Source organism: Hyla sarda, unplaced genomic scaffold (assembly GCF_029499605.1).
Source record: "Hyla sarda isolate aHylSar1 unplaced genomic scaffold, aHylSar1.hap1 scaffold_187, whole genome shotgun sequence".
NCBI lineage: Eukaryota > Metazoa > Chordata > Amphibia > Anura > Hylidae > Hyla > Hyla sarda.
This window is the reverse complement of record NW_026608521.1, coordinates 362,603-377,602: the sequence shown is the minus strand read 5'-3', so window position 1 is coordinate 377,602 and position 15,000 is coordinate 362,603. Positions and strand designations below refer to the sequence as shown.

General features: G+C 45.5%; 1 protein-coding gene across 1 annotated transcript in view; it reads left to right on the top strand.

Moving 5' to 3' along the window:
• LOC130315341 (putative ferric-chelate reductase 1) overlaps positions 1–15,000 on the top strand; it is an 82,524-nt gene that overhangs the window by 36,853 nt on the left and 30,671 nt on the right. The window contains exons 4-5 of the mRNA XM_056552757.1: positions 415–509; positions 1,057–1,216. Of these exons, the coding sequence (XP_056408732.1) occupies positions 415–509; positions 1,057–1,216 (255 nt within the window). The remainder of the gene's footprint in view (positions 1–414; positions 510–1,056; positions 1,217–15,000) is intronic.

Genomic DNA, 15,000 nt, shown 5'->3' with positions numbered 1-15,000 from the left:
TGTGTGTATGCATAGTGTGTCTGTGTGTATGCATAGTGTGTGTGTGTGTATGCATAGTGTGTGTGTGTGTATGCATAGTGTGTGTGTATGCATAGTGTGTGTGTATGCATAGTGTGTGTGTATGCATAGTGTGTGTGTGTGTATGCATAGTGTGTGTGTGTGTATGCATAGTGTGTGTGTGTGTATGCATAGTGTGTGTGTGTGTATGCATAGTGTGTGTGTGTGTGTGTGTATGCATAGTGTGTGTGTGTGTGTGTGTATGCATAGTGTGTGTGTGTATGCATAGTGTGTATGCGTGTATGCATAGTGTGTGTGTGTGTGTGTATGCATAGTGTGTGTGTGTGTGTGTGTGTGTGTGTGTATGCATAGTGTGTGTGTATATTTTATATTCTAAAATAAAAATTTCTCCTTCAGGATTCAGCCGTCAGTCAGACCAACAAGAGGAGGAAAGAAGAGGTGTCTGTGTACTGGTTGGCCCCCCACCAGGGCCCGCTGCACATCCAATTCCTGTAGGTGACACAATATATGGACCAGTACTGGGGTGGTGGTGGGGGGGGGGTGCTCTGTCTATGGACCGGTACTGGGGGGGCTCTGTCTATGGACCGGTACTAGGGGGGCTCTGTCTATGGACCAGTACTGGGGGGCTCTGTCTATGGACCGGTACTGGGGGGGCTCTGTCTATGGACCGGTACTGGGGGGGCTCTGTCTATGGACCGGTACTGGGGGGGCTCTGTCTATGGACCGGTACTGGGGGGGCTCTGTCTATGGACCGGTACTGGGGGGCTCTGTCTATGGACCGGTACTGGGGGGGCTCTGTCTATGGACCGGTACCTGGAATCTTTCTGCTCAGATGTTTGCCACACTGGGGTCATTATTAGAGCCCTCGCCTCTGATCTCGGCCGGTATAGATCTGGACAGCGGGTCCTTATAGTCTGCGGATTCTTTGTTTTCCTCCGTGACACTTATCTGTCCGCGCTCTTTCATCTTTTGTCGCCATCGGCTCGCTTGTTTGTTTATATTAGTTTTTCACACTTTAATAATCTTTTCTGCTTTCAGGGCAACTGTTGTGGAGAAATACGCTGTGTACTGGGTGAAGATCCCCGGGCCGGTCATATCTCAGTCCGGTGCTCCGCTCCTATCCTCCGCTCTGCAGAACGCCGCACCGCCACCTGAGCTACCAGCCAAGCCACTAGTCGCGTCCTCCCTCACAGAGATGGTAATACTCTAGTTATTGAGGCAGTCATTCACTGTGGGTGGTCACTAGCTGCAGTGCTGAGGCCTCAGAGGTTGCACTTACACGTGGAGCTGCCATGTTGTGATCATTGTGGTCAGCTGCAGGGCCCCCCTCCCCCATTTCATGCTCTAATCTTGTCTGCAAAGTTCTTGGGTGTACAGGGAGAGGTATATGCAGTAGAGAAGTGCTCATGGGTGTATAGGGAGAGGTATTAGCAGTAGAGAGAAGTGCTCATGGGTGTATAGAGAGGGGTATTAGCAGTAGAGAGAAGTGCTCATGGGTGTATAGAGAGGGGTATTAGCAGTAGAGAGAAGTGCTCATGGGTGTATAGGGAGAGGTATTAGCAGTAGAGAGAAGTGCTCATGGGTGTATAGGGAGAGGTATTAGCAGTAGAGAGAAGTGCTCATGGGTGTATAGGGAGAGGTATTAGCAGTAGACAGAAGTGCTCATGGGTGTATAGGGAGAGGTATTAGCAGTAGAAGGAAGTGCTCATGGGTGTATAGAGAGGGGTATTAGCAGTAGAGGGAGGTGCTCACGGGAGGTCCCTCAAACCCCTCCCCTTCCCATGCCGCCGACACTATGCCCGCCTGCATACCTCACTTCTGGGTGAAGAAAGTGCAGTAAATTTATAAAAACTTCTTTTTATTTTTATTTTTTATTTTTTTTGAAGAGCTGTTTAGTTGCTCCCCCTAGTGTCCTAAACCTGCTACCGCATCTTGCATCTTTTGTACACTGGACACTAGGGGGAGCTGTTGTAGAGAAGTAAAAAAATTTATATTCACACTCAAAATGTTGTTGTTCCCAAAAAAATTATTATTTTGAACTTTTGTAGAAAATTTTTGAAAATGCTCCTAATACTTATAAGCCTTCCAATATCCTAAAAGAATGTTTAACAAATGATGTCAGCATAAAGTAGACATGTTGTGGATGTGAATTAACCCCTTAACGACCACGGACGTAAATGTACGTCCTGGTTTGGCGGTACTTTGCGTACCAGGTCGTACATTTAAGTCCTGTGTATGACCGCGGGCATTGTTCCAAAGCTTGCGGTCATACACGGCAGGCGTGATGACAGGCGGGGACCCGCTGGTAATGGCTGATATCCGCGATCGCGCGGATGTCCGCCATTAACCCCTCAGATGCCGTGATCAATACAGATCGCGGCAGGGCGGTACTTTGAATAGATGATCGGATCGTCCGCAGCGCAGCCGCGGCAATCTGATCATCCAGCATGGCGGCCGGAGGTCCCCTCACCTGGCTCCGGAAGTCTCCCGGGGGTCTTCTGCTCTGGTCTGAGATCGAGCAGACAAAACAAGATCGCTGATAATACTGATCAGTGCTATGTCCCATGCATAACACTGAACAGTATTATCAATCGAATGATTTCTATAGGTAGTCCCCTATGGGGACATAAAAAGTGAAAAATCCCCTCCCCCAATAAAAATGTAAATTGTCTTTTTACCATTTTACCACCAAAAAGCATAATTTTTTCTATAAACATATATTTATCGCCGCGTGCATAAATGTCTGAACTATCAAAATATGTTAATGATCCCGTACGGTGAATGGCATAAACGTGAAAATAAGTCCAAAAATGCTGCTTTTGCATATGTAAAACTAATCAATAAAAAGCACTGTGGTCATGACATAAGAGAAATCCAAAAAAGAAATGCATTTCCTCTGTAGTATACAGCTTCTAAAAGGTACTGGAAGGATTAAGATTTCTTTTAATAGAAGTGATTTACAAATTAGTTTTAACTTTCTGGCACCAGTTGATTTAAGAAAAAAAAGTTTTCCATAAGAGTACCCCTTTAAGGTGAAAATGGGCTTGGTCCTTAAGGGGTTAATAATTTTATTTGGCATGACTATTTCTTTCATGTAGAGTTTCAAACTGATTTTTTTTTTTTCCAATTTTTCATATTTTAGTTTTTCACAAATGTCTACATGTATCAACAAATTTACCACGAGTATATAAAGCACAATATGTCACGAAAAAACGATCTCTGAATCCCTTTGCCAGGTGAAAGCAGTCCAAAGTTATTACCACTTATACACGTCAGGTTTGAAAAAATGGTCAAGAAGGGGTTAATACTTGGTTACAAATCATTTGCAGTCACTTACAGCCTGAAGTGTGATTGTATAGACATCAGTAGACATTGCTGGTCTCATCCCTGGTGATGGTGATCGTATAGACATCAGTAGACATTGCTGGTCTCATCCCTGGTGATGGTGATCGTATAGACATCAGTAGACATTGCTGGTCTCATCCCTGGTGATGGTGATCGTATAGACATCAGTAGACATTGCTGGTCTCATCCCTGGTGATGGTGATCGTATAGACATCAGTAGACATTACTGGTCTCATCCCTGGTGATCGTATAGACATCAGTAGACATTGCTGGTCTCATCCCTGGTGATGCTGATCGTATAGACATCAGTAGACATTGCTGGTCTCATCCCTGGTGATGCTGATCGTATAGACATCAGTAGACATTACTGGTCTCATCCCTGGTGATGCTGATCGTATAGACATCAGTAGACATTGCTGGTCTCATCCCTGGTGATGATGAATGTATAGACATCAGTAGACATTACTGGTCTCATCCCTGGTGATGCTGATCGTATAGACATCAGTAGACATTGCTGGTCTCATCCCTGGTGATGGTGATCGTATAGACATCAGTAGACATTGCTGGTCTCATCCCTGGTGATGGTGATCGTATAGACATCAGTAGACATTGCTGGTCTCATCCCTGGTGATGGTGATCGTATAGACATCAGTAGACATTACTGGTCTCATCCCTGGTGATCGTATAGACATCAGTAGACATTGCTGGTCTCATCCCTGGTGATGCTGATCGTATAGACATCAGTAGACATTGCTGGTCTCATCCCTGGTGATGCTGATCGTATAGACATCAGTAGACATTGCTGGTCTCATCCCTGGTGATGATCGTATAGACATCAGTAGACATTGCTGGTCTCATCCCTGGTGATGCTGATCGTATAGACATCAGTAGACATTGCTGGTCTCATCCCTGGTGATGATCGTATAGACATCAGTAGACATTGCTGGTCTCATCCCTGGTGATTCTGATCGTATAGACATCAGTAGACATTGCTGGTCTCATCCCTGGTGATGATCGTATAGACATCAGTAGACATTACTGGTCTCATCCCTGGTGATGCTGATCGTATAGACATCAGTAGACATTGCTGGTCTCATCCCTGGTGATGGTGAATGTATAGACATCAGTAGACATTGCTGGTCTCATCCCTGGTGATGCTGATCGTATAGACATCAGTAGATATTGCTGGTCTCATCCCTGGTGATGCTGATCGTATAGACATCAGTAGACATTGCTGGTCTCATCCCTGGTGATGCTGATCGTATAGACATCAGTAGACATTGCTGGTCTCATCCCTGGTGATGGTGAACGTATAGACATCAGTAGACATTGCTGGTCTCATCCCTGGTGATGCTGAACATATAGACATCAGTAGACATTGCTGGTCTCATCCCTGGTGATGGATCGTATAGACATCAGTAGACATTGCTGGTCTCATCCCTGGTGATGATCGTATAGACATCAGTAGACATTGCTGGTCTCATCCCTGGTGATGCTGATCATATAGACATCAGTAGACATTGCTGGTCTCATCCCTGGTGATGGTGATCGTATAGATATCAGTAGACATTGCTGGTCTCATCCCTGGTGATGGTGAATGTATAGACATCAGTAGACATTGCTGGTCTCATCCCTGGTGATGGTGAATGTATAGACATCAGTAGACATTGCTGGTCTCATCCCTGGTGATGGTGAATGTATAGACATCAGTAGACATTGCTGGTCTCATCCCTGGTGATGCTGGATGTATAGACATCAGTAGACATTGCTGGTCTCATCCCTGGTGATGCTGATCGTATAGACATCAGTAGACATTGCTGGTCTCATCCCTGGTGATGCTGATCGTATAGACATCAGTAGACATTGCTGGTCTCATCCCTGGTGATGGTGAATGTATAGACATCAGTAGACATTACTGGTCTCATCCCTGGTGATGCTGAATGTATAGACATCAGTAGACATTATTGGTCTCATCCCTGGTGATGATCGTATAGACATCAGTAGACATTGCTGGTCTCATCCCTGGTGATGATCGTATAGACATCAGTAGACATTGCTGGTCTCATCCCTGGTGATGATGAATGTATAGACATCAGTAGACATTGCTGGTCTCATCCCTGGTGATGGTGATCGTATAGACATCAGTAGACATTGCTGGTCTCATCCCTGGTGATTGATCGTATAGACATCAGTAGACATTGCTGGTCTCATCCCTGGTGATGGATCGTATAGACATCAGTAGACATTGCTGGTCTCATCCCTGGTGATGGTGAATGTATAGACATCAGTAGACATTGCTGGTCTCATCCCTGGTGATGGTGATCGTATAGACATCAGTAGACATTGCTGGTCTCATCCCTGGTGATGCTGATCGTATAGACATCAGTAGACATTGCTGGTCTCATCCCTGGTGATGGATCGTATAGACATCAGTAGACATTGCTGGTCTCATCCCTGGTGATGGTGAATGTATAGACATCAGTAGACATTGCTGGTCTCATCCCTGGTGATCGTATAGACATCAGTAGACATTGCTGGTCTCATCCCTGGTGATGATCGTATAGACATCAGTAGACATTGCTGGTCTCATCCCTGGTGATGGATTGTATAGACATCAGTAGACATTACTGGTCTCATCCCTGGTGATGGTGAATGTATAGACATCGGTAGACATTGCTGGTCTCATCCCTGGTGATCGTATACACATCAGTAGACATTGCTGGTCTCATCCCTGGTGACGGTGAATGTATAGACATCAGTAGACATTGCTGGTCTCATCCCTGGTGATGCTGAACGTATAGACATCAGTAGACATTGCTGGTCTCATCCCTGGTGATGGATCGTATAGACATCAGTAGACATTGCTGGTCTCATCCCTGGTGATGATGAATGTATAGACATCAGTAGACATTGCTGGTCTCATCCCTGGTGATGCTGATCGTATAGACATCAGTAGACATTGCTGGTCTCATCCCTGGTGATGGATCGTATAGACATCAGTAGACATTACTGGTCTCATCCCTGGTGACGGTGAATGTATAGACATCAGTAGACATTGCTGGTCTCATCCCTGGTGATGGTGAATGTATAGACATCAGTAGACATTGCTGGTCTCATCCCTGGTGATGGTGATCGTATAGACATCAGTAGACATTGCTGGTCTCATCCCTGGTGATGCTGATCGTATAGATATCAGTAGACATTGCTGGTCTCATCCCTGGTGATGATCGTATAGACATCAGTAGACATTGCTGGTCTCATCCCTGGTGATGGATCGTATAGACATCAGTAGACATTACTGGTCTCATCCCTGGTGATGGTGAATGTATAGACATCAGTAGACATTGCTGGTCTCATCCCTGGTGATCGTATACACATCAGTAGACATTGCTGGTCTCATCCCTGGTGACGGTGAATGTATAGACATCAGTAGACATTGCTGGTCTCATCCCTGGTGATGGTGAATGTATAGACATCAGTAGACATTGCTGGTCTCATCCCTGGTGATGGTGAATCTATAGACATCAGTAGACATTGCTGGTCTCATCCCTGGTGATGGTGAATGTATAGACATCAGTAGACATTGCTGGTCTCATCCCTGGTGATGGTGAATGTATAGACATCAGTAGACATTACTGGTCTCATCCCTGGTGATGCTGAATGTATAGACATCAGTAGACATTATTGGTCTCATCCCTGGTAATGATCGTATAGACATCAGTAGACATTGCTGGTCTCATCCCTGGTGATGATGAATGTATAGACATCAGTAGACATTGCTGGTCTCATCCCTGGTGATGATCGTATAGACATCAGTAGACATTGCTGGTCTCATCCCTGGTAATGATCGTATAGACATCAGTAGACATTGCTGGTCTCATCCCTGGTGATGCTGATCGTATAGATATCAGTAGACATTGCTGGTCTCATCCCTGGTGATGATCGTATAGACATCAGTAGACATTGCTGGTCTCATCCCTGGTGATGATCGTATAGACATCAGTAGACATTGCTGGTCTCATCCCTGGTGATGCTGATCGTATAGACATCAGTAGACATTGCTGGTCTCATCCCTGGTGATGCTGATCGTATAGACATCAGTAGACATTGCTGGTCTCATCCCTGGTGATGGTGAATCTATAGACATCAGTAGACATTGCTGGTCTCATCCCTGGTGATGCTGATCGTATAGATATCAGTAGACATTGCTGGTCTCATCCCTGGTGATGGTGAACGTATAGACATCAGTAGACATTGCTGGTCTCATCCCTGGTGATGGTGAACGTATAGACATCAGTAGACATTGCTGGTCTCATCCCTGGTGATGGTGATCGTATAGACATCAGTAGACATTGCTGGTCTCATCCCTGGTGATGCTGGATGTATAGACATCAGTAGACATTGCTGGTCTCATCCCTGGTGATGCTGATCGTATAGATATCAGTAGACATTGCTGGTCTCATCCCTGGTGATGCTGGATGTATAGACATCAGTAGACATTGCTGGTCTCATCCCTGGTGATGCTGATCGTATAGACATCAGTAGACATTGCTGGTCTCATCCCTGGTGATGCTGATCGTATAGACATCAGTAGACATTGCTGGTCTCATCCCTGGTGATGCTGATCGTATAGACATCAGTAGACATTGCTGGTCTCATCCCTAGTGATGGTGATCGTATAGACATCAGTAGACATTGCTGGTCTCATCCCTGGTAATGATCGTATAGACATCAGTAGACATTGCTGGTCTCATCCCTGGTGATGGTGAATGTATAGACATCAGTAGACATTGCTGGTCTCATCCCTGGTGATGCTGATCGTATAGACATCAGTAGACATTGCTGGTCTCATCCCTGGTGATGGTGAATCTATAGACATCAGTAGACATTGCTGGTCTCATCCCTGGTGATCGTATACACATCAGTAGACATTGCTGGTCTCATCCCTGGTGATGGTGAATGTATAGACATCAGTAGACATTGCTGGTCTCATCCCTGGTGATGATCGTATAGACATCAGTAGACATTGCTGGTCTCATCCCTGGTGATGATCGTATAGACATCAGTAGACATTGCTGGTCTCATCCCTGGTGATGATCGTATAGACATCAGTAGACATTGCTGGTCTCATCCCTGGTGATGGTGAATGTATAGACATCAGTAGACATTGCTGGTCTCATCCCTGGTGATGGTGATCGTATAGACATCAGTAGACATTGCTGGTCTCATCCCTGGTGATGCTGATCGTATAGACATCAGTAGACATTGCTGGTCTCATCCCTGGTGATGGATCGTATAGACATCAGTAGACATTGCTGGTCTCATCCCTGGTGATGGTGAATGTATAGACATCAGTAGACATTGCTGGTCTCATCCCTGGTGATCGTATAGACATCAGTAGACATTGCTGGTCTCATCCCTGGTGATGATCGTATAGACATCAGTAGACATTACTGGTCTCATCCCTGGTGATGGTGAATGTATAGACATCGGTAGACATTGCTGGTCTCATCCCTGGTGATCGTATACACATCAGTAGACATTGCTGGTCTCATCCCTGGTGACGGTGAATGTATAGACATCAGTAGACATTGCTGGTCTCATCCCTGGTGATGGTGATCGTATAGACATCAGTAGACATTGCTGGTCTCATCCCTGGTGATGCTGAACGTATAGACATCAGTAGACATTGCTGGTCTCATCCCTGGTGATGGATCGTATAGACATCAGTAGACATTGCTGGTCTCATCCCTGGTGATGATGAATGTATAGACATCAGTAGACATTGCTGGTCTCATCCCTGGTGATGGTGAATGTATAGACATCAGTAGACATTGCTGGTCTCATCCCTGGTGATGGTGATCGTATAGACATCAGTAGACATTGCTGGTCTCATCCCTGGTGATGCTGATCGTATAGATATCAGTAGACATTGCTGGTCTCATCCCTGGTGATGATCGTATAGACATCAGTAGACATTGCTGGTCTCATCCCTGGTGATGGATCGTATAGACATCAGTAGACATTGCTGGTCTCATCCCTGGTGATGGATCGTATAGACATCAGTAGACATTACTGGTCTCATCCCTGGTGATGGTGAATGTATAGACATCAGTAGACATTGCTGGTCTCATCCCTGGTGATCGTATACACATCAGTAGACATTGCTGGTCTCATCCCTGGTGACGGTGAATGTATAGACATCAGTAGACATTGCTGGTCTCATCCCTGGTGATGGTGAATGTATAGACATCAGTAGACATTGCTGGTCTCATCCCTGGTGATGGTGAATCTATAGACATCAGTAGACATTGCTGGTCTCATCCCTGGTGATCGTATACACATCAGTAGACATTGCTGGTCTCATCCCTGGTGACGGTGAATGTATAGACATCAGTAGACATTGCTGGTCTCATCCCTGGTGATGGTGAATGTATAGACATCAGTAGACATTGCTGGTCTCATCCCTGGTGATGGTGATCGTATAGACATCAGTAGACATTGCTGGTCTCATCCCTGGTGATGATCGTATAGACATCAGTAGACATTGCTGGTCTCATCCCTGGTAATGATCGTATAGACATCAGTAGACATTGCTGGTCTCATCCCTGGTGATGCTGATCGTATAGATATCAGTAGACATTGCTGGTCTCATCCCTGGTGATGATCGTATAGACATCAGTAGACATTGCTGGTCTCATCCCTGGTGATGCTGATCGTATAGACATCAGTAGACATTGCTGGTCTCATCCCTGGTGATGCTGATCGTATAGACATCAGTAGACATTGCTGGTCTCATCCCTGGTGATGCTGATCGTATAGACATCAGTAGACATTGCTGGTCTCATCCCTGGTGATGGTGAATCTATAGACATCAGTAGACATTGCTGGTCTCATCCCTGGTGATCGTATAGACATCAGTAGACATTGCTGGTCTCATCCCTGGTGATGCTGATCGTATAGATATCAGTAGACATTGCTGGTCTCATCCCTGGTGATGGTGAACGTATAGACATCAGTAGACATTGCTGGTCTCATCCCTGGTGATGGTGAACGTATAGACATCAGTAGACATTGCTGGTCTCATCCCTGGTGATGGTGATCGTATAGACATCAGTAGACATTGCTGGTCTCATCCCTGGTGATGCTGGATGTATAGACATCAGTAGACATTGCTGGTCTCATCCCTGGTGATGCTGATCGTATAGATATCAGTAGACATTGCTGGTCTCATCCCTGGTGATGCTGGATGTATAGACATCAGTAGACATTGCTGGTCTCATCCCTGGTGATGCTGATCGTATAGACATCAGTAGACATTGCTGGTCTCATCCCTGGTGATGCTGATCGTATAGACATCAGTAGACATTGCTGGTCTCATCCCTGGTGATGCTGATCGTATAGACATCAGTAGACATTGCTGGTCTCATCCCTGGTGATGGTGATCGTATAGACATCAGTAGACATTGCTGGTCTCATCCCTGGTGATGGTGAATGTATAGACATCAGTAGACATTGCTGGTCTCATCCCTGGTGATGGTGAATGTATAGACATCAGTAGACATTGCTGGTCTCATCCCTGGTGATGCTGATCGTATAGACATCAGTAGACATTGCTGGTCTCATCCCTGGTGATGGTGAATCTATAGACATCAGTAGACATTGCTGGTCTCATCCCTGGTGATCGTATACACATCAGTAGACATTGCTGGTCTCATCCCTGGTGATGGTGAATGTATAGACATCAGTAGACATTGCTGGTCTCATCCCTGGTGATGATCGTATAGACATCAGTAGACATTGCTGGTCTCATCCCTGGTGATGATCGTATAGACATCAGTAGACATTGCTGGTCTCATCCCTGGTGATGATCGTATAGACATCAGTAGACATTGCTGGTCTCATCCCTGGTGATGCTGAATGTGTAGACATCAGTAGACATTGCTGGTCTCATCCCTGGTGATGATCGTATAGACATCAGAAGACATTGCTGGTCTCATCCCTGGTGATGATCGTATAGACATCAGAAGACATTGCTGGTCTCATCCCTGGTGATGCTGATCGTATAGACATCAGTAGACATTGCTGGTCTCATCCCTGGTGATGATCGTATAGACATCAGTAAACATTGCTGGTCTCATCCCTGGTGATGCTGAATGTATAGACATCAGTAGACATTACTGGTCTCATCCCTGGTGATGATGAATGTATAGACATCAGTAGACATTGCTGGTCTCATCCCTGGTGATGCTGAACGTATAGATATCAGTAGACATTGCTGGTCTCATCCCTGGTGATGCTGAATGTGTAGACATCAGTAGACATTGCTGGTCTCATCCCTGGTGATGATCGTATAGACATCAGAAGACATTGCTGGTCTCATCCCTGGTGATGGTGAAGGTATAGACATGAGTAGACATTGCTGGTCTCATCCCTGGTGATGGATCGTATAGACATCAGTAGACATTGCTGGTCTCATCCCTGGTGATGGTGAAGGTATAGACATCAGTAGACATTGCTGGTCTCATCCCTGGTGATGATCGTATAGACATCAGTAGACATTGCTGGTCTCATCCCTGGTGATGATGGACGTATAGACATCAGTAGACATTGCTGGTCTCATCCCTGGTGATGCTGAACGTATAGACATCAGTAGACATTGCTGGTCTCATCCCTGGTGATGATCGTATAGACATCAGAAGACATTGCTGGTCTCATCCCTGGTGATGGTGAAGGTATAGACATCAGTAGACATTGCTGGTCTCATCCCTGGTGATGCTGAACGTATAGACATCAGTAGACATTGCTGGTCTCATCCCTGGTGATGATCGTATAGACATCAGTAGACATTGCTGGTCTCATCCCTGGTGATGCTGATCGTATAGACATCAGTAGACATTGCTGGTCTCATCCCTGGTGATGCTGATCGTATAGACATCAGTAGACATTGCTGGTCTCATCCCTGGTGATGCTGATCGTATAGACATCAGTAGACATTGCTGGTCTCATCCCTGGTGATGATCGTATAGACATCAGTAGACATTGCTGGTCTCATCCCTGGTGATGCTGATCGTATAGACATCAGTAGACATTGCTGGTCTCATCCCTGGTGATGATCGTGTAGACATTGCTGGTCTCATCCCTGGTGATGCTCGGCCGCCTCTACTGCACGGTCTTAAGTTCCTTCTTGTTCTTGGGACATTTTCCCTTCAGTTTTGTGTTCAGTAAGTAAAATGGTTGATGGGATTCAGGTCAGGTGACTTGGCCATTACAGAAAATTCCACTTCTTTCCCTTTTAAACTCTTTTATGTTCTTTTGCTTTGGGTCATTGTCCATCTGCACTGTGATCACCGTCCAATAAGTTCTGAAGCATTTTGCTGAATATGAAACACTTGATAATTCATCCTGCTGCTTTAGTCACATGAATAAATCCAAGAGAAGCCATTCCATTAGCACCGTACATGCCCACTATGCCACGACACTCCCAGCACCATGCTCACTGATGAGGTATCTGCTTAGGACCAGACTCTTCTCTTGGCCTCCTCTGTCCATAGGATGTTGTTCCAGGACTGTGAAGCTTTTTTTTTTTTTTTTTTTTTTCTTTCTCTTAGGTGTCGTTTGGTAAACTCTAATCTGTTCTTGTTTTTGAGGCCCCCAATGGTTTCAATCTTGTGGTGACGTCTTCTCTTGATGACTCTGACACACATACACTTGGAGAGTGTTCTTCATCTGGACAACTGTTGTGAAGGAGTTTTCGTCACCAGGGAAACAATTCTTCATCCTCCACAGTTGTTTTCCTTGGTCTTCCGGGTCTTTTGGTTTTGCTGAGCTCACCGGTGCATTTCTTTTAAATAATGTTCCAGTTGTTTTGGCCATGCCTAATGTTTTGGCTCTCTCTGATGGGTTTTTGTTTTTTCAGCCTAATGATGGCTTCACTGATAGTGACAGCTCTTTGGGTCTCATCTTGAGAGTTGACAGCAACAGATTCCAAATGCAAATAGCACACTTGAAGTGAACTCTGGACCTTTTATCTGGTCATTGTGATTGGGATAATGAGGGAATAACACACCTGGACATGGAACAGCTGAGAAGCCAATTGTCCCATTACTTTTGGTCCCATTAAGGGTGCTTTCACACTACGTTTGTAGTGTACGGTTGCTGGATCCGGTTGGGAGGGGCGAAAACCGTCCGCTCCCGTATCCCAGCCGGATCCGGCCCGAATCCATTCATTTCAATGAGCCGACGGGAGTCAAACGCTGAGTCCGGTTGTTTCATTCTTCCCCGTTTACGGTTTTCTGACCAGACCTAGAACTGTGGTGTATCATGGTTTTAGGTCTGGTCAGAAAACTGTATACGGGGCAAAAGAGACAACCGGAGTCGGCGTTTAAGGCTTTCCTTCATATAAGATAGGGATAGGTATAAGGCTATCCTTCATATAAGATAGGGATAGGTATAAGGCTATCCTTCATATAAGATAGGGATAGGTATAAGGCTTTCCTTCATATAAGATAGAGATAGGTATAAGGTTATCCTTCATATAAGATAGAGATGGGTATAAGGCTATCCTTCATATAAGATAGAGATAGGCATAAGACTATCCTTCATATAAGATAGGGATAGGTATAAGACTATCCTTCATATAAGATAGAGATAGGTATAAGGTTATCCTTCATATAAGATAGATAGGTATAAGGCTATCCTTCATATAATATAATATAGAGATAGGTGTAAGGCTATCCTTCATATAAGATAGAGATGGGTATAAGGCTATCCTTCATATAAGATAGAGATGGGTATAAGGCTATCCTTCATATAAGATAGAGATAGGCATAAGACTATCCTTCATATAAGATAGGGATAGGTATAAGACTATCCTTCATATAAGATAGGACTAGGGATCGACCGATATCGTTTTTTAGGGCAGATACCGATAATTGGTGGAGGTTAGGGCCGATAGCCGATAACATATACCGGAATATCGGTATAAGTTAGCGACACAGCTGCAGATCATTGATTGATTTAAAGTGGGCGCTTTAAATCAATGCACTGCAGTGGCTTTTGCGGTGCCATAGACCGCCGCCGCCACCCGCTTCTCTCCCCCTGCCTGTCCGGGGGTCCTGAGACCTATCCCCGACCCACCGCACCGCCCCGGCCCCATTTCCTCCCCCATCCCCGGTTTTATAATTACCTGTTCCCGGGGTCCACTCTAAATCTGGCTCCGGTGGCGTCCTCCTGAACTGTCACTGTGCGCACTGACGGTGACGTCATGTCACTGCGCACAGCGTAACGCAGGATGCAGCAGGAGCAAGAAGAAGCGTGGGCCCCGGGAAGAGGTAATTATAAAACCGGGGATGGGGGGTGCGACGCGGTGCAGTGGGGCCTGTCGGGGGGCATTATCGACTTATCGGCAAGGTAATTGCCGATACCGATAATGCCAAAAATCGTGATTATCGGCCGATCCCTAGATAGGACCAGGGACTATTCATAGTATTAATATAATCTATTCTGTTGGCACATTCTATATTTCCTCATCCAGAACATGGCCGCCATCATTATCATACCCCGAATCCATAGAACAGATACATCCAGGGGGTCAGAGGTTTATCCTTCTAGAGAATTTTGTCACCTGAAGACCTG